The sequence below is a fragment of the Aethalodelphis obliquidens genome, unplaced genomic scaffold (genome assembly GCF_003676395.1).
Source record: "Aethalodelphis obliquidens isolate GAN/ISIS:26980383/991018 unplaced genomic scaffold, ASM367639v1 scaffold14, whole genome shotgun sequence".
Taxonomy (NCBI): domain Eukaryota; kingdom Metazoa; phylum Chordata; class Mammalia; order Artiodactyla; family Delphinidae; genus Aethalodelphis; species Aethalodelphis obliquidens.
The window spans coordinates 13,236,522-13,254,849 of record NW_020837958.1 but is presented as its reverse complement, the minus strand read 5'-3'; the positions used below and the strand labels follow the sequence as shown (position 1 = coordinate 13,254,849).

At 41.9% G+C, this 18,328-nt stretch overlaps 1 protein-coding gene across 19 annotated transcripts in view; it reads left to right on the top strand.

Moving 5' to 3' along the window:
• The window catches only part of CD44 (CD44 molecule (IN blood group)), an 86,738-nt gene that overhangs the window by 61,825 nt on the left and 6,585 nt on the right, over positions 1-18,328 (top strand). For 6 of the 19 annotated variants that reach the window (XM_027115021.1, XM_027115019.1, XM_027115017.1 and 3 more), the window contains 8 exons: positions 555-683; positions 2,157-2,288; positions 5,257-5,358; positions 7,145-7,234; positions 8,108-8,305; positions 11,315-11,380; positions 15,811-15,882; positions 17,976-18,054. In XM_027115021.1, the coding sequence (XP_026970822.1) occupies positions 555-683; positions 2,157-2,288; positions 5,257-5,358; positions 7,145-7,234; positions 8,108-8,305; positions 11,315-11,380; positions 15,811-15,882; positions 17,976-18,054 (868 nt within the window). The remainder of the gene's footprint in view (positions 1-554; positions 684-2,156; positions 2,289-5,256; positions 5,359-7,144; positions 7,235-8,107; positions 8,306-11,314; positions 11,381-15,810; positions 15,883-17,975; positions 18,055-18,328) is intronic. The other 13 variants (XM_027115030.1, XM_027115026.1, XM_027115013.1 and 10 more) reach the window with 12 other exon arrangements.

Genomic DNA, 18,328 nt, shown 5'->3' with positions numbered 1-18,328 from the left:
ACTTTGTAACATGTCAGTGGGGTAGCATCTCAATCATTCCCAGCATCTTTCATGCTGGGCACATGCACTTCTGGTGTATTTCCAGTGTGTGCAATTATGAGTCATGTGACCACCTTTTGAGAAGGCTTCCTACTAGGCTGGTCTTGTCATGGACTGTTATAATATACTCCTCCCTCCAAAATCACTGAAGACAGGTTAAGTTTTTTCAACGAACATTTCTCTCAGACAAGACGTATGAGGCCATAGACTCTAGTAAAATAAGAATAATACTGGAATTCATAGACCGTGGTCTGGTTCTAACTTTGTACCAACCTGGCTATATGATTTTGAGCAAATCAAAGCTTCTTTGAGCCCCAGTTTTCCCATCTGAAAAGCTAAAGTATCGGGCCATTTGATTTCTAATATCCCTTTCAAGAGTATCAGTGGTATCTCTCCTTCCTGCTTTCCTTTTCTACCTTCTCTCCCACATGTATATGCTCTTAAGGTAGAAAGATATGTGTTGGTAAGGAAATTAATTGAACAATAACAGCTCACAATTGACATTCTTCTCACAGCCCGGGCACCCCCTACTAGTACAACGGAAGAAACAGCTACCCAGAAAGAGCAGTGGTTTGAGAATGGATGGCCTGGGGAATATCCCCAAATGCCAAAAGAAGACTCTCATTCAACAGCAGGGACAACTGGTAATGGATGGTTTCAGAGGCAGACTTGGGTGAAAACTTCCTCTGGGGTTAAGTACTGGGCGTTGAAGACAGTGAACAAGAAGAGTTTGAAGGAAATGTCACAAGGTGTTACAGTTCCTTAATCACTTACCATTCAGTCAACACAGAGCCAACCCTTAAGTGCACGTAACAAATCACCAGAACAGAAATGGATACAGGCACATAAGGAGACAGAGAATATGCCCTTACGTACGTCACTTTCAGATCTAATTTTGGGCATCCCCTAGTAAGAGGATCCAGGGACTCCGATCTTATAAAATACTCCCTTTGCTTTTGTAAAGGAATCTGCTCTATGATATGGGTCCAGGCTTTACAACACAGTTCTGTGAAATCCTGGGCTTGTTAGAAAGCTTTTGGTCAGAACCTCAGTAGTCAAAGAAATGGAGCCAGACATTTTGAGAAAAACACCTGTCTGGTGTCATTTGGCCCTTTGTCATGTTTGTTTGGAGATTTCTCCTTGAATGTACAATGTTTTCTTCTTAGATTTATAAAAAACACCTCTTCTCTATATTTGAATTGTGGGACTGGGGAGATTAGACCCAATCTTGTCAACATTTCTAAGTGATGCCAGATAACTTGGCTCTACCAGCTCCTGTGCATGAGTCTTTTGTCTGTGTGACAGAAATATTGAAATGCATGCAAGATGCATTCTTGCAAAACAATGTGAATTCCATATCGTTACTTAATATCAATGAGAAATATCCCTATGTTTTTATTTGCAATATAGAATGTAATGCATGATGTTCTTCTGGTATGTGGCAGCTTCTGAATGCATAGCTGGCACAGCAGTGGATTCAGTGACTGGATATGTGGTGTAGTTGTTGCTAAGGGTCTACTATTGTCATCTTTTCTACCTATACGTCTTCAGTGGCTCAGAGTGAAGCCAAAGCACATGCTGCATTCTTATATGCCACTGTGCCATAAATCTATTGTTAGAAGGTGATGCTTCTAATAGATTCCACTCATGCTTTTGAGCTGAATGGCATTTACTTTCATGTTTATCTCAAGGGAAGCTGTTACCTGATTCCTTCTCTAAATCACTACTGGCCTGATGTGCATTTCACTGGGACGTGGTTGTCTAGGAATGACATCATGTGTTTGGACTTCTACACTTCCTCCCTTAGGGGATGGTGGCAACATGGTGTGGGTAAAGAACTATTTCTCCTCCATCTTCACTTGATGTCTATAACTTCTCATCTACCCACTGGAGAAGTCGTTAATGCTTTTGTGACCTCTAGTTCACATGCTGATTGCTAGGAAAAATGAGCATGGATGAACCTATACCTGCTAAAACATTCTGCAACTTCCTGGCCCTCTGTATCCGGAAGACGGTTTCATTGTCTTGTATAGAAAATAAAGTCTTTAAAAAATCAGTGTATCCCTGGCCAAATGTCAACTAACACTTTGACAATTGCTTGAACTGCATTGTCACAGCAGCCTCAGCCCGTGACAGCCATCAAAATCAAAGAGTGACAGTGCAGAGCCAAGAGGACCGTTCCTGGACTTATTTCTTCGACCCAGTCTCACATCCAATGGGACGAGGTCATCAAACAGAAAGAAGGATGGGTAATGATCTCTGAGCTTTTTTATATATTATGTTTTTGAAAGCCCTCAAATGGCTCTTTTCCTAGAAATATGCCCTTGGCTTTAGACCAGTCTGCTTTCCTAAGGAACTTTAAGTTTCTTCAAAAATTAGTTTTCTTGGTAAGAGTGATATGCACATGCATCTGAATCTGAAGTCCTAGGTGAGAGTGGAGAATTTGGCAGGAAGGTTAAAGAAGGATTAGTCCTAAGATGATGGGAGTGGAAGTCATTTCCTCTGAAGAGGAGTAGTTTCAAGATTTCTTTTCCATTTACTTCTAAGTGCAGGGTTTTAAAAAGAATGAAGTGATGGATTCAGTGACTGTCTCCATTATAGACCCAAAGATAAAACTTGTCTTTGGTAGAGAAATCTTAGAGATCAAAAACTGATGAGTACTCATTCCAAACAAGTAACTAAAAGGCTCAGAAAATGGTATTAATTACTCTTGCACACTTAGAAATAAATACTATACCCAGTGACTTAGGATTTAGACCACTCTTGTCCATCAATAAACGTTCATGAATTTAATGAATGGACAACTTTTACACAAGATGGAATCCTTGTTTTCTTAATTAGCATTCTTATTTACCTATAAGCAATTCAAAAACAGAATTAAACAAGAGAGAGTAAGAAAATACTAGCTGGAGTTACGCAAGAATGGAAGATTGTTCTTTTATTTAACAAATTTTTATATTTAAAAGGGATTTTTCCTTTATCAGAACCAGATGACAACGTTCCTGAGAGAATCTGAAAGAATTGGTAGCAGGTGGTGCCCCACTTTTCTCAGTGTTTATGAAGTGGAAGAATCCATGTTTTATCTTTGGGAAGAATCCTTACTATATCCATGAATAGAATTATGCAAGTTTTATTTATTTATTTTTAATTTAACAAGGTGTCTTGATCACAGAAATGTAACATTCCAAAAAGGGAGATCAACCAAAAGAACCAATATGGGGAGATGAATTTTCAGTCATAGCATTAAATATATTATTTGGGTCCAAACTCCCAAGGGTATACGTGACACAAAACTACTGAAATGAGTTCTCAGAATGCAATGATAATGTCTCTTGGTATTGAGTTAAACAAAGTTATCTCCAAAATCAATCCAACAGTTTCTTTGGTTTCATTTCTCCAGAACACCCTAACTGTGTTGTACCCAAATATTAGTGATCATATATCCCTTAAAGTACAATCGTCTTAAATATCTGCTAATAGAATTGTATTAATACTTTATGTGCAATGCTTTATGGAGACAAACAATGTACACTTAATTCATGGTCCATGCTCTTAAGGAACTTAAAAGTTAGCCAGGAAAAGAAAACAGTTAGCTTCAAAATAGATCTAACAGTACGATACAATAAGTAATGATGTCGAATGAATATTGCTAGCAATAAACACAAAGGAAATTCAGAGGACCCCTTGGAGAACATCAGAGAAATGTAGATTGGATCTGGTTTTTGAAAAATGGAAAAAACCCTGGTTAGTCAGAGAAAGGGAGGTGGAGAAAGTTTTTCTAGGAAGGAAACACATGTAAGGACAGGCTTAAAGGAAGGAAAGCCAAGGAATGAATTTGTCAGAGTGAATGGATCTGTATGTCACAAAGGAAGATGAGTGAGAATGGTGAGGTTGGGACCATTATGTTGTGTGGCTGAAGTACCACTTGCAGGCCCGTTACACATTTTATGCACATGGTGGCTAGAGGCTCTGATGATAACCATTGTGGAAAACCAAGCCAGTAATAGAGCTTCAGAATCAATATTAAGTCTCCATACTGATGAACAGAATGAGTTTCCGTCAAACTGATGATGTTAAGAATGTTACAGTTGGCTTCAACCGTGGAATGGTGTGATACCTCTTAAAGGAAAGATGAACAAGAGTGTCTAGAGACCATCAACAGGCGGGACTTCTTCTGGGAGAATACCCATTTGGGGTTTTGATTTGGATTAGTTAGCCTTTCCTCTTTTTTGAATAATTACTATTACTATTACTACTACTGCTACTATTATTATTATTAAATAATAGAGTTAGCTACGTTTTGTCCTACAAAGATCTTGATACTCTTTTCTTTTTATATGTAAAGGCTGCATTGTAGACGTGGGTGCCTAATATTGAACTGTTTCCCTCCGGAGTCATCTGGAGCACATTAAATCTCCCCAGAGGCAGCAGTGTGGGTGGTCTTTGAATCCAAGAGCCAGCAATAGTGATGGTGTTTATGGTTTGTGTGACCTCTATTTCTCTCAGGACTTATTTCAGCAAAATCGATTTGTGATAGTTATTAGAAACAGCTTCTATAAATATTTCAGTGAAATTTCTGTACCACTCAACATTGTACATGTTACATTCCCAAGACATTTCCTACTTGCGTTTATAGGAAGACTGATTCACTGACATCCATTGCTTCTTATTCCTTGCCCTAAAATGTTCCTGTAGCCGCCAACTAGATAGTACGGGATGATGATTTTATGTTTCAGCTGTACGTTCACTTTGTGAAGCGAAAGAGGAGCAAATGAGGGAAAGGGCTGTAACGAAAGCTTTTGTGCCACGTCAAGGGGATATGACAAAATGGTGCCTGAACCAGTGCACTTTGTCTTTTCTCCATGTGTCAGACCACTTGTGTAGAATGGGACAAGTCACACGTGGGTTATATTTCCATCTGTCTGCAAGGCTTGGGAGACCCATCATGCGCTCATTTAGCATTCTTCCAGATTCAGCAAAAAAAAGAACAAAAGTTGTAGCTTTCATACAACTCAGCCTTTAAATGAAAACCAGTTACTTCTTGGGATGCTCTTTTGGAGAGATGATGATCCATTTCAATTCTGGAGACATGAACCAGTATGTGCTTTCTTTCCTCTTATACAGGTTTGAATATAAGAATAATTTGTCTCTAGACCATAAACAACCCTCAGATAGTAGTTAGGAAATCAAGCAATAACGCTGATTTAATTCCTTCAGATGTGGACACCAGCCATAGTACGACGCTTCAGCCTTCTGCAGATCCAAACACAGGTTTGGTGGAAGACTTGGACAGGACAGGACCTCTTTCAGTGACAACTCGTAAGGATAATGACACTCGGTCTCTATTGATCTGTATTCCTGCTTCAGCTCTTGCTCTCCTCGGCCCCGATGCAGGCCTTGGGCTTGGTGACGGGACAGCACATTCAGGGTTTGGTGATGGGACAGCACATTCAGTGCTGCGTGGCTCAGCTCAGCTCGGAACATAAAAGCTGTCTTCATTTTCTATATTTTCTTGGTGGTTCTTTAAATCTGATTATACCTTCATTTGTGGTGCTTTCCAGATTCAATGACTTTATGTTGAAACATAAGGAAAAGGAGGTGAGACTCCATTCCGCTTCATTTTCCTTTTCTGAGTAGTTATGTCAGTGAAATTTAAGACCACAGCTAGGACAGTGGTGTCTCTATGCTTTAACTGACCAGCTCCTTTAGATGCCCATCTTTCAATCAAGGCAGAAGAGGGGTAGCCTTTTTTCAATGGTTGTAAAAGCATGTTTGGGGGCCAGATAATCACAGAGAGTAGGGAAATCACATCAGCCCACAGAGGAGGAGCAAATACGTTGTTGACAATTGACATGGGTTGCAGGGCCCGGGAACAAAAGAGGAACAGTTGCTATATCTCTTCCTATCGCTAAATATCTGGTAGAAACAATGCTAAACTTCTAGTAGCCTTAATGTCCACCACAGATACCATAAAGTCATTCATAATTTCATGACTGAATAGGAAAGAAATCTAGAATTAAGAGGGCCTCATTTCACTGTTTGCTACACATAATGGGCAGAGTCTTTTCGTGTGAGCCCTTTTAGGCAAAGGGAAAAATCAGCAAGGACGTGTTAATTGTCAAGAATGTAAATAACCCAGTGTTAAGTGTCAGAGGCAGATAAGCCTTAAAATGCTCCTTGACAATGGAGGGTCTCATATTCCTACTTTATGTCCCTGTTGACTTTTGTTCTGATGTTGGGTTTGCGATTTGGTGACTGTCTCTCTCCTGGTAGTAATATTTACTTGGTGGTGGACATGGCTTAGTGGTGTGCTTTATGGAGTGCTTGCACCTGTAACTCAGAGGTCAGTCCCTTTCTTAGAAGAACACAAAAGAAATTAACTCAAAACAATGAAAGCCATTTCAGATATGGGCAATGGTTCAACCTGAAATGGATATATATCAGTGAGGACCCTGTGTTTGCCCAGACAAGCGTTTCCTGGCATTTCAGTGCAGTGATGAGAATTCTCATCCACAGATGAGATCAAAAACCTAATAAGTGAGTACAATGGTAACTTCATTTAATGTTCTTTAGAAGAGACTTAAGTGTTTCCTTGTATAAATTTGATCTGAGTTACCTGAGCAAGTTATTCTAGATGAACTTCTTCCTCTTTTGTGGTTACATATATACTGCCTGTTATGATCGTGTTTATTTTCCCTATAGTCACACTTCTTGACACACAGCTAAGGTGCTCTTGGTGGTTGATAGGAACACCGGGATTCAAACATTCCTTTTTCTTTGTCTCTGTGTTCTCTGATTTTCCTGAGTGACAGGAAGCAATGCCATAATTGGGCCAGGATGATCCAGGGTGGGCAAAGTTTTAGCCCAGATTTCACCTTGGCATTTTACCTTGTTTATTGTACTGAAAAACAAAGCCAACCAGGGGCAAAGCAGAATTCTGTTGCGCGTTTCTATCAATCACAGGAGAATGGTGTGCACAGACCTTGGTATCCCTATGCATCTATCCATCTGACTCCACTGTTATTAGATCCTCCCTGTCAGCAGATAACAGAGGGTTTGTTTCATGACTACAAATTAATACTGGATTCATCCCTCATTGAAACAGAGCAGAGTGCTACTCAGAGCTTCTCTACATCGCGTGGAGGCTTGGAAGAAGACAAAGACCATCCCGTGACTGCTACTCCAACATCTAGCAGTAAGGACTGGAAAGCCCAGGTGGCTTCGGCCATTGACAAACAAGTCAATGAACTATGGGTGCTTTTGCAGTGTCTTTGGTGGAGGTGCCTCAGTTGGCTGTTGTGCTCTTGCCCCTGGTCAGAAGCTGTGGCTGGCGATGGTTCTCGGAGTTTTCTGCTCTGTAGATCTCTTAGAAGCCATTGTATATTAAATGCAAACTATACGTTTTTAATCTTAAAGTTTGGGTTTCTTAAACTCCAGAGTTAGTGGCTTTGTTTAAAAATAACAGATCACTTATGTATGATTTGGTGGAAAGATCTGAATTATATCACTCTCTATTTTCCTTGCATTAATAATATTATTTTGCCATTTATCCTCTGGACCATAAATCCATGGCGCTGGTGACCAAGAAGCAGTGCCCTCTGGCAAAGGAAAGAATAATCAAAGCCTCAACGTCTTTGAAACTTTGCATTTGCTCTTCCAATCGCAGGGAGCATAATTTTACCTGTCAGCTCACTAGCTTATTTCTTCCACTTCATCAAAGGTGGGTCCAATTGAGTAAGAGCTCAAGATTATCTAGTACCTGAGTTGACTTCAAGGTAACAGTTCTAGTGGCATAAACCTTATTTTAATAAGCCAGGTAGATGATGTAACAAATGTCTCTTCTAGATATTAGGATCACCAAAATCTCTTCCGTTGAATGATGTCCAGGCGGTACTGATTGCAAAATATTGATCCTGTTCAATAGTGTAACAAACCACACTGTCTTTTGCTCCATGTTCACAAATAACAAATGGGAAGCTTTTGCAGCAATCTCACATTCAGAAGACAAGCACACAATTGGTGGTGGTCTTACAAATGTGGGTTTACCATTGATTCCACCTCCACACAGATAGGAATGATGGCACAGGTGGCAGAAGAGGTGAAAATCTTCCTGAAGACTCAACTACTTCAGTGGAAGGTTATACTCCTTATTCTCCAGACACAAATGAATACAGAACCCTCATCCCAGTGACCCCTGCTAAGACTGGGTCCCCTGAAGTTACTATTGTTGGAGATTCTACTTCTAATGTTGATCTTTCTTTATCAGGTAATTGGGCCATTTGTTATCTGGTTTGCTTTCTCTACAGGGAGAAACAACACATCCTTTCATATTATAGGGAATGTCTTCTGTGTAGGCTGTGATTAGACTGATTTGTAACATGGGAATGGCTTTCACACAGATCATCATTCTAGTGCAATAGATTTATTTTAGGTCATGTTTTCATTTGCCTGTGAAATTTCCATCTATTTTTTATGACTTGGTTGTTATGGCAGAATTTCTTTCTTTGTCTTCTTCTGATCTTGGGATATATTTGGTTGAACCATATGAAGTGGATATTTTTGTAAGTAAAAGTAGTCAAGTATCAATTTCATTTGATTCAACTAATATATGCTGCCTATGTAGTAAGGTTTTACCCAACTTGTGAATAATTTCCATATACTAGTATCTTTGCTCTGAAATTCTCTTTTATTGGTGATGGATTGGTGAATTTTACTTTTGGTGAAGGGCTTATGGATAACCTCTTCTAACTATATTGTACACTTAAAACTATATGATTCAATCTACTATTAATGACTAGGCGCCCTTTCTCTTGTTGTGATGGCAAAGAGATGACTGAAGATGACTTATTCAGTTAAGTTACACATGGAATGGAACTAGCAATCCTCCCTGCTTCCACTTTTGTTTCTCTGTTTGCATTAAGAAACTAACACTGAAGAAAAGGAAACTGCAAAACACCCTGGCTAAGAAACTAAAATTGAACTCTCTCTTCCTGGTGCCATCTGTTCAAATGTTCTTACCGTTCAACCATTAAGGGATATTAGATATTCATGATTTTAAACATATATATATATATATATATATATATATATATGGTAGCATATGTGTGTGTATATATATATATATATAGTAGCCTATGTCTTTTCCCATCCACCTCCCTCTCAAAAGAAGAATAAATCTTATGAGAACCCAACATGTAAAACAGATAACAGCTGTGATACTGTTAGTTGATATGGGACAGAAAACCCAGAATGAGAATGCCACGTGCTTGGCCTCTATCCTAGAGCCCACATGCTTGGGCTGCCCATCCCAGGGCTTCAAGGAAAACAGTTTTAAAAAATACTAACCTCGGGCTTCCCTGGTGGCGCAGTGGTTAAGAATCTGCCTGCCAATGCAGGGGACACGGGTTTGAGCCCTGGTCCGGGAAGATCCCACATGCCACAGAGCAACTAAGCCCGTGCGCCACAACTGCTGAGCCTGCACTCTAGAGCTGGTGGGCCACAACTACTGAAGTCTGCATGCGTAGAGCCCGTGCTCCATAGCAAGAGAAGCCACAACAATGAGAAGCCCGCGTACCGCAATGAAGAGTAGCCCCACTTGCAGCAACTAGAGAAAGCCCACGCACAGCAATGAAGACCCAATGCAGCCAAAACAATAAATTAAAAAAACATACTAACCTCGACAGTATTGGCAAGACAAAAGCCCTTGCATCCGTTGGTTCTTTATTCAGCATAGGTCTGCCCTCAGTTATTAAAAATTCCTAGCAGCAGTGTCAGTATTCTTCTGGAGAAATGAATCTTAGAGCACTGCCTGGTTTCTTTTGGCAAAACAGAGCCCTTTATGCACCCAAATGAATTTAAATTTTAAATGGCAATTTTAATAGTTACAGTAGCCTTGAAGGATTACATAGTCTATTTGTTAGTAAATAAAATACTTTCTACAAAATTGATATTTACATACCCTGATTCCTTCTACATTCTGTGGTGGTATAGACAGATTTTCCACGGTTCTCCGTGGATTAAATGATCTATCACCCTTTGTTTTCTTCCAGAGCACTCAGATAAGGCTCATTTCCTCCCATACATTTTTTTTCTCCATCTTTTTGCTTGATGTTAAAAATGAAAACATCTGGAATTGTGGTGGTGGTGATGGCGGTGGTGATAATGGTGATGGTGGTGGTGGTATTGGGGGTATTGGTGTTCAGCATTTCAGCAAACGCTGTTTTCAGTTTTTCTAACCGTCAGCCGAGGAACAAAGCAGTCTATCTCCCCCGTACAATTACATAATCGATTACAGGTCACCTGTGTCTGCCTTGTCTAAACAAGGACATGGTGAAGATCAGATTACTGTGTATTCCTTATAAGAACCTTTCATAATGGGTGACCATAGCCATTTTATGAACTATTGTCCTGTGTTGTGTTGCTTTAAGATTCCATTAGAGTTTTGGGAAATGTGTGGGGAGGAGGGAGAAGATCGAGAGTTGCCATACGCTGAACCCAAGATTTGACCTGTGGGTCCAGATTTTAGCAGTTCATAAACTTGCCTCATCTAAAGCCTTTGGGTGATGGATGTTTGAGAAGATGGGATTATAGTAACTCTTGGTGTTAAAAATACAGGTTTAATTTTTGGGAAATATTATTTTGAACATAGTCTAATAACCAGGCGCACCTTAGCCGCGTGCCAGTTATCATCTGCCCATTTCTTTTTCACTTATTTTCAGACTTTTTCTCTAAATAAACAGTTAACTTTTCTCTTTGAATCCTTACATGATTCAACCCCAAGATCCTTTATTGCACAGCAAAACCTTTTTCTATGTCCTGCCTCAGAGAAATCTCTTTAAATGTCTCACGCCCTAAGCCACAGAGTACACGCCTTCCCAGCGATCCCATCTGTCATGATCCAAAGCACATAGTCCTTATTTCAAAGACACAGTATCAGATCCGCACCTCACACTTGCCAAGACCTCATAATATTTTTGGTAGATGTTACAGTTTGGGGATTTTTACTAAAGCCATACTGCCTATGGTCATCCTTGCAGGTCTGTGCTGTCCCAGTTTTTACAATTTTGATTAAAGCTCTAGACCACTCATCAGTAGATGAAGCAATGAACAATATTTCATATCGTGGACCCATTCAAAGCTGCTGTGTCATTGTTTTTGGCTATCTTTAAAAGGCTAAACTTTGGGATGGGCTGTGTGAAAATGCACACGTGAGGAAAAGCAGACGGCAGTGTAACTGAGCACACAGTACTCAACCTCCCTTTACTGCTCCTTACAGGAGACCGAGACTCATCCCATGACCCCAGCGGGACGTCCTATACGACTCATGGATCCGAATCAGCTGGTGAGTTTGAGCTGCTTTAGTCATTTATTGTTATTGTCATTGAACCTGCTGATTATTAATGAAGTATGAGTCAGTGTCTCCTGAAGGGCGGTTCTCATACGTTCCCTGCATGCATCACAGTCACGGGAAGGGCTTATTAAACTACATTGCTGGGCCTTATCCTTAAAGTTTCTGATTCGGTAGGTCTGGGGTGGAGCCCAAGCATTTGTATTTCTAATAAGTTCTCTGGTGATGCTGATTCTGCTGGGACAGGGACTCCACTTTGAGAACTACTGCTTTCAAGAAAACTCTTCCATCTGAAAGGATCAGGAAGAATTCAGGCAGGCGCTCAGTTTAACATTGCATTACACCAGAGCGATTAAGAACATGGGTTTTGGAGAAAGAACGGCCTGGGTTTGATTCCAGCTCCTCCACATGCTAACGAGAGACCTTGTTTAAAGGATCTGAGACTCGATTTCCTAACCAATAAAATTGGGATAATAATAATTGTTACAGGGCGTTCTTTTAAAGACTAAATGATGTATCCTTGTAAAACATTTAGCATAACCTCCTCTCCCCGAACATGGCATAATAGCTAGCCTTTATTGAGGATTTACTGTGTGCTGGTGGCGTTGTTCTAAACACTTTACGTGTATTAGGTTGGACCCTATGAAACTGCCATTTCTGTAGGTCAACAGTCAAATATCAGTGATTTCATGTTTCATCTATTATTAACTCATTTAATTATGACAGTACTATTATTAGCCCAATATTACAGATGAGGAAACTAAGGCTCAGAGAGGCTAAGCAACCTGGCTGAGTTAACATGACTAGTGACCTGAGTGGTGGAGCCAGGTTTCAAGCCCAGAGGTCTCATATTGCCTCTAGAAGCCGGATCTGGAGAGAGTACCCTGTAATGACCATCATTACTGCCGTAATTACTGTAATGATCACACCCCTAGAAACATTACTCCAGGCAGCAAAAGTAGGCCATAAGGCAGGTTGACTTGTGACCACTGATGCTGGGGCTACTGAAAGGTTCTGCCAGTGCGGTCTCACTGTGGTCTCCCTGACGGTCACCAGTCCAGGTGACCCCATGCAAACCAGGTAAGCCATATGAACTATCGTCCTCCCCTTCATGCCCAAGTGGGAGTAGGGTTACTTCCAGGCTTGAAGATTCACACACTTACAGCAAATATGAAGATGGAGATTTACATGGTGGCTTCAGTAATAACCTATACTGTAAGAGCACAGGGATGTAAGGGCCTAGTAGAAGTGCTCCTAAAATAAAGACAGAAGTCCCAAGCTCTCTGGGGGCCTTGGGTGGGGCAGTTAGCCTTTCCTAGCTTCAATTTATTGGTAAAAAGGAGATCAGAACACTGGCCTCCGTTACCTCCTAGAGTTCTTGTGAAGAGCGTGTGGTATCAGGAATTTGAAAGTGTTTTGGAAATGGTATATGGATCTCTGACTAAAAGGAAGTGCTCTTTAAAATCAAGAGACCCCAGCCGCTCCAAGTGAGGTCCCTGGACCGGCAGCAGGGACATCACCTAAGAGCTGGCAGGAGATGCAGACTCCCCAGTCATCCCAGACCAACTGAATCAAGAGCTGCATTTTAACTAGGCCTCCCCCACCCCTCCCCCACCCCTCCCCGACTAGGTGGTTTGTATGTATATTGAAGTTTGATTAGCACTGTCTTAGACTTTTTCCTCACAGTCAGAGCCAGTTGAATGATCTCTGTGCCTATGTCTTAGATTGGATCTCACCTCCCAACTGCATTGTCAAGCATCCCTCTTTGCAGAACTTCCCCAGCCAGCCCTACCCGGGCTAGATTTGCGGGCCTCTAGGGCGCAAGGCGAGGCGGCCTGCTGTGTCTTGTCCATCTTTCTCCAGCTTCTTCAGCTCTTGCTTGAAGTGAGCATCAGGTGGGCGGGAGCAGTCTCTTTTGTTTGCCTCCTGTGCAGGTGTGTATTGTTCAAACGGGAGGTTTCATCTGGTTGTACACACACCCAGATCTTTCCTTGCTGGGAGCACTTTTTTGAAAATCAAAATAGGGATTGTGATCCGTTAGTGGCGTCCCATTCAAATACCAAAGGCTGCTCTGAGTCAGAGAAAGACCAGTGAGAGTGGCTGTACCTCTTAGGTGGTTTTCAAGGCAAGGATCTCTAGTTTAGAGGGCCAGTATCCCATGACCTGTACAGGCAAACACCTGCCAATAATGACCAAGGCCTCTGGGAGGCAGCTAGAGGAAGCCCCTTGGACTCCTTCTGAGGTTTGTAGAGTAAAAGGCCACCGTCAAAATGGCCTGCTGAGACAGCCAGATGTCTGGTAGACTTTGTTTTGCTCCATTTTGAGTTTAACAAGAACATCACATTGCATAAACAGGAGCCATTCTACCCAACATAACCACAGCCATCAAAATTGCAGAGTCCCCTCTGCACGGCCTCTGAGGAAAGACCATTAAGGCCTGGCTATCTTCATTCATTGATTAGCCAAACAGACTTCCTTGGTTTTCTTCTTGGAAGCCTTCAGGATTCTGCAGTGGGGTCCTATTGGGTAGGGAAAAAGTTGATTTTAGTGGGAGTTTTTCACATTTCACTTTGAAGCAGTGGAGGAAGCACAACACACACACACGCACACGCACACGCACACGCACGCGCACGCGCACGCACACGCACACACACGCACACGCACGCACACGCACGCGCGCACACACACGCACACGCACACACGCACACGCACACACACACGCGCGCACACACACACACACACACACACAAACCAAAACTTTCATTTGGGTGAGTGTCCTTCACAAGATGTCTTAGAAGTTTCTTTTAAAACGTAATTCTTCCGTCATTTTGTTTATTTACTTATTTTTGGCTGTGTTGGGTCTTCGTTTCTGTGCGAGGGCTTTCTCTAGTTGCGGCGAGCGGGGGCCGCTCTTCATCGCGGTACGCAGGCCTCTCACTATCGCGGCCTCTCTTGCTGTGGAGCACAGGCTCCAGACGCGCAGGCTCAGTAATTGTGGCTGACGGGCCCAGCTGCTCCGCGGCATGTGGGATCTTCCCGTGTCCCCTGCATTGGCAGGCGGACTCTCAACCACTGCGCCACCAGGGAAGCCCCTCCTCCATCATTTTGATGAACCTCCCGTTCTGACTTTTGGATTCTTTATCTCGTGATACTTCCTGTTCCTTCCAGTTTGAGATCCTTTGTCTCCTTATTTGGTTTTGTAGCAGTAGAAAATGTTGTCTTCTAAGCACCGCATGCTTCAGGAATACATTAACAGGCACACTCCTTCGGGTGATTTTTCACAGACAGAAGGGGCCATTGCCCCTCCCACCCCAAATCCTTATTTTTTAATACCTATATTTATATCTATTGAAGATATTGGACGCGGTTTCTAGATTTGTTTTCAACTACCTGGAGCATTTGAATCCCCTAGGGATCTTGTTACAATGAGGATTCTGAGGTTAGGGATGAGGCCTAAGACTCTGTATTCCCAGCAAGCTCCCACGTGAGGTTGCTGGTCCAGGGTAGCAAGGTCCTAAGTTAAAAACAGAAAATTGTAATGTGACTGTGTGCAAGCTCATACTGCTCGCTGCATGACAGGCCGGTAAATCAAGAGATGAGGTGTTGGGGCAAGGAATACTGACTTTATTCAGAAAGCCAGCAGACCGAGAAGATGGACTGGTATCGCAGAGAACGACCTTGCCTGCGTTAGAATTCAGGCTTCTTTTATCCTAAAAGAGGAGGGAATGAAGTCAAACTTTGCCTGGTTTCCGGTCAGCCTTCGGAGGGGATGTGTTCATTTCTTCCTGCCTGCAGTCATTCACAGGCTGATCAGAATGTTTCCTATGAGTGAAACAGAGATATTTTACCATAATGCTCATTCCCTGGGAGGCAGGGTTCCCAAAGATGGGCCATTATGTATAATTTAAGCTTATAGGTAGCATCGCTCTAGTGATTGACTTGTAATAGAAACAGAGGTTCTTCCCTATTACAGTAACTGCACACAATTACCATTCTTGTGCACTTCTTTAAACCTCTGTAAAATGATGATGAAGTGGATTCTATTATTACCCCATTTTATGAGTGAGAAAACTGAGACCTAGAGAGGGATGACTTGACCCAGCAGATGCTGCTGGCAAGAGACAGAAGTAGGGCTTGAATCCAGGGCTGTCCTGCTTACAGCCTCTTAAACACTGCATAGTAGTGCTGCTGAGAATTCTCATGCTCTTGCAGAAAACTAACATTTCCAAACCTTAGCCTTAATCAAACCGAGTTTTTCTGGGGAGGTGTTTTTTCATGCAACACATTATAAATGTCTGTGGCTGGACTCTATAAATAGCTTTACAGTGATGCAGCGCATAGAGCTTGGCCCTGTGTGCTACTCTGTAAGGAACTCGTGGTTATGCTGCCAAACTTTGGCTGAGAGACGTTGTTTTTCTCTTTAGGGCACTCAAGTGGGAGTCAGGACCGTGGGGCAAACACAACCTCAGGTCCTATGCGGAAACCTCAAATTCCAGGTGAGTTTTGAGCTGTGAAGGAAACATAATGCTAAAAGTGGGTCTCTCTGAATGTCCCAGAAAGGAAGCAGAGACCAGCTAGAAAGCGTATTCTCCTGCATGTCTAACCTTGAAGCGGATTTCAAGCTAAAGGGTGAATGAGAGCACCACAGCCTGTCGGCGGGAAAGGATGGAACATTCCTTTTTATCTCGGTCCCATAGATTGATTGAGCTCATATTTAGACCTGTCCCTGGTCTGTCCCATAGAAGAGCCATGTTAGTTACTACAGCTTCCTTCCCAAATGAGTGGTCACCCCAGGGGCTCCTTGTCATCCCCTGATCCTTTTCCTATCCCAGTCCAGTTATCGCTTTACTTCCGGGTTTTGGGTGAAGCGTGTAAATTTCCCCTTGCATTGCAGACAATGGGGAGATACAAGGGTCATGTTAGGAGGAGTGAGAATATTCTTCTGGCATAAAAACTAAAAGAAAAACTACTTTTTCTCGAGAGACAGTCTTTACTGATCCAGACGGAAGAAAGTTTCAGAATGTGTGATGTGCAGTGAGAAGGCTGGGCCACTTGGCTCCCTTGAGCATCAGGATTTAAGGCATTTGAGGCAAATTCTTTATTCCACTTGGGCTCAGAACTGGGCATTTGTAAAGGGGGATTACAATAAAGGAAGCCTTTTCCTAGGGTTGTAAATGACTCTTTTAACTCTGCCCTTCAGAGGTCTCCAGACTGAGCCTCCCTTGGGGAGAGGGAAGAACGTGGTGTGGGCCACGTCCCCTTACCTCGGCTTATCTGAGCAGAGCACGTGGAGAGGGGGAGTGGGCTGGGGGGGGGGATGCAGTTTGCTATAATCAGGCAGCAAGATTTTTCCCAGCTCTCATGAGAGTGAATATGGAGCATCTCAGGGCTAGAACCCTGGGAAAAGAACAGAAATGGTAACTTCCTGTCAGCCTCCCCACCTCCTAACTCTACCTCCCTCCCCAAACTCACCTAACCAGGGAGAGGTCAGACAGAGGCAGTACTGAGCAGGAAATCAGAGGAGAATCAAGCTTTCCAAAGAAGAATGGCCAGTGAATGGCTTCCCATTTTTCTTGTTCCTTAAGTTTTAGTTCATTGCGTGGATATACGGCCCACTTTGCAATTGACTTGCAAATTGTCAAGTCATATTTTAATCCTACTAAAGCTTGGTTTTAAAACATATGAATAACATTTTATTGGTTTACAAGTGATACATTACTTTTTGGAGACATTTTTGAAAATACAGCTGAACAAAAGGGTAAAAATATAAATCCCTTATTATCTACCTCACCACCAGAAATACCGTGGTTACCATTTTCATGTATGTCCTTTCTGTTATTTTTCAATCTAATTTCTATACAAACACGTAATTATACACACTGTTTAGTAAACTACATTCCCAACTGGTTGGCTACAGCTTTCCAATGTCATTAAATACTCTTCCCCTGTATCTTAGTACACAATACAATGGATGTACCCTAATGCGTTTAACCAGTCCCTAATTGTTGGATAGTAGGTTGTTTCCAACTTTACTATCACAAATAGCACAGTAATAAAAATCTTTATAGCTAAGTCTGAGGTCCTATATATTCCTAGAAGTGTTAATGATGGATCAAAGGCTGTATATCTTGAAGGATTTTGACACGTTTTGCCAAATGACGCCGCCCTATACACACAGGAATGTCCTTTTTCCCACCCTCTAGTGGCCTCCATTTTTGTTCCTTAATAAAATGTAAGGTGATTGCTCTCATATAGGAAAGGAATGTTCCTTTTATTTATTTAATAACATTGCACCGAAGGCATCTACCGGTTTCCACAGGTCATTCTACACGTTTTTGGAAACGTGTTTTTCTTGGGGGGACTTGGAAATCTTGACTGATGATAAGGGATGAAAACAAGAGTCCTGTTGGGCAAAGACCTACAGCAAAATAATTCTTCCAGTACTGTCTGGCTGTTGACTGGACCTTTGCTTGGACCCATGTATAGAGCTGACTGTAATTCTTTTTTGGACCAGAGCAATTTGTAAAGTGCATTTCTGTTTTCACAAGCTTATTTCCCAAGTTCATGGATATCTTTTGCTTCCCACCAGAATGGCTGATCATCTTGGCATCTCTCCTGGCCCTGGCTTTGATTCTTGCAGTTTGCATCGCTGTCAACAGTAGGAGAAGGTAAGGGGATGCTCTTCAGGGCCTTCAACTTTGAAAGGGGCATCATTTAAACTTGGGCTGTATAACTACTAAGTATAAAACAGATAAGCTACAAGGATATATTGTACAACACTTGGAATATAGCCAATATTTTATATTAACTTATATGGAGTACAATCTATAAAAATCTCGAATTAGTAGGTTGTATACCTGGGACTAATAGAATATTGTAAGTCAACCATACTTTAATCTAAAACTGAAACGCCTTAGGTGATATGTCCTTGCTACTCAGAGT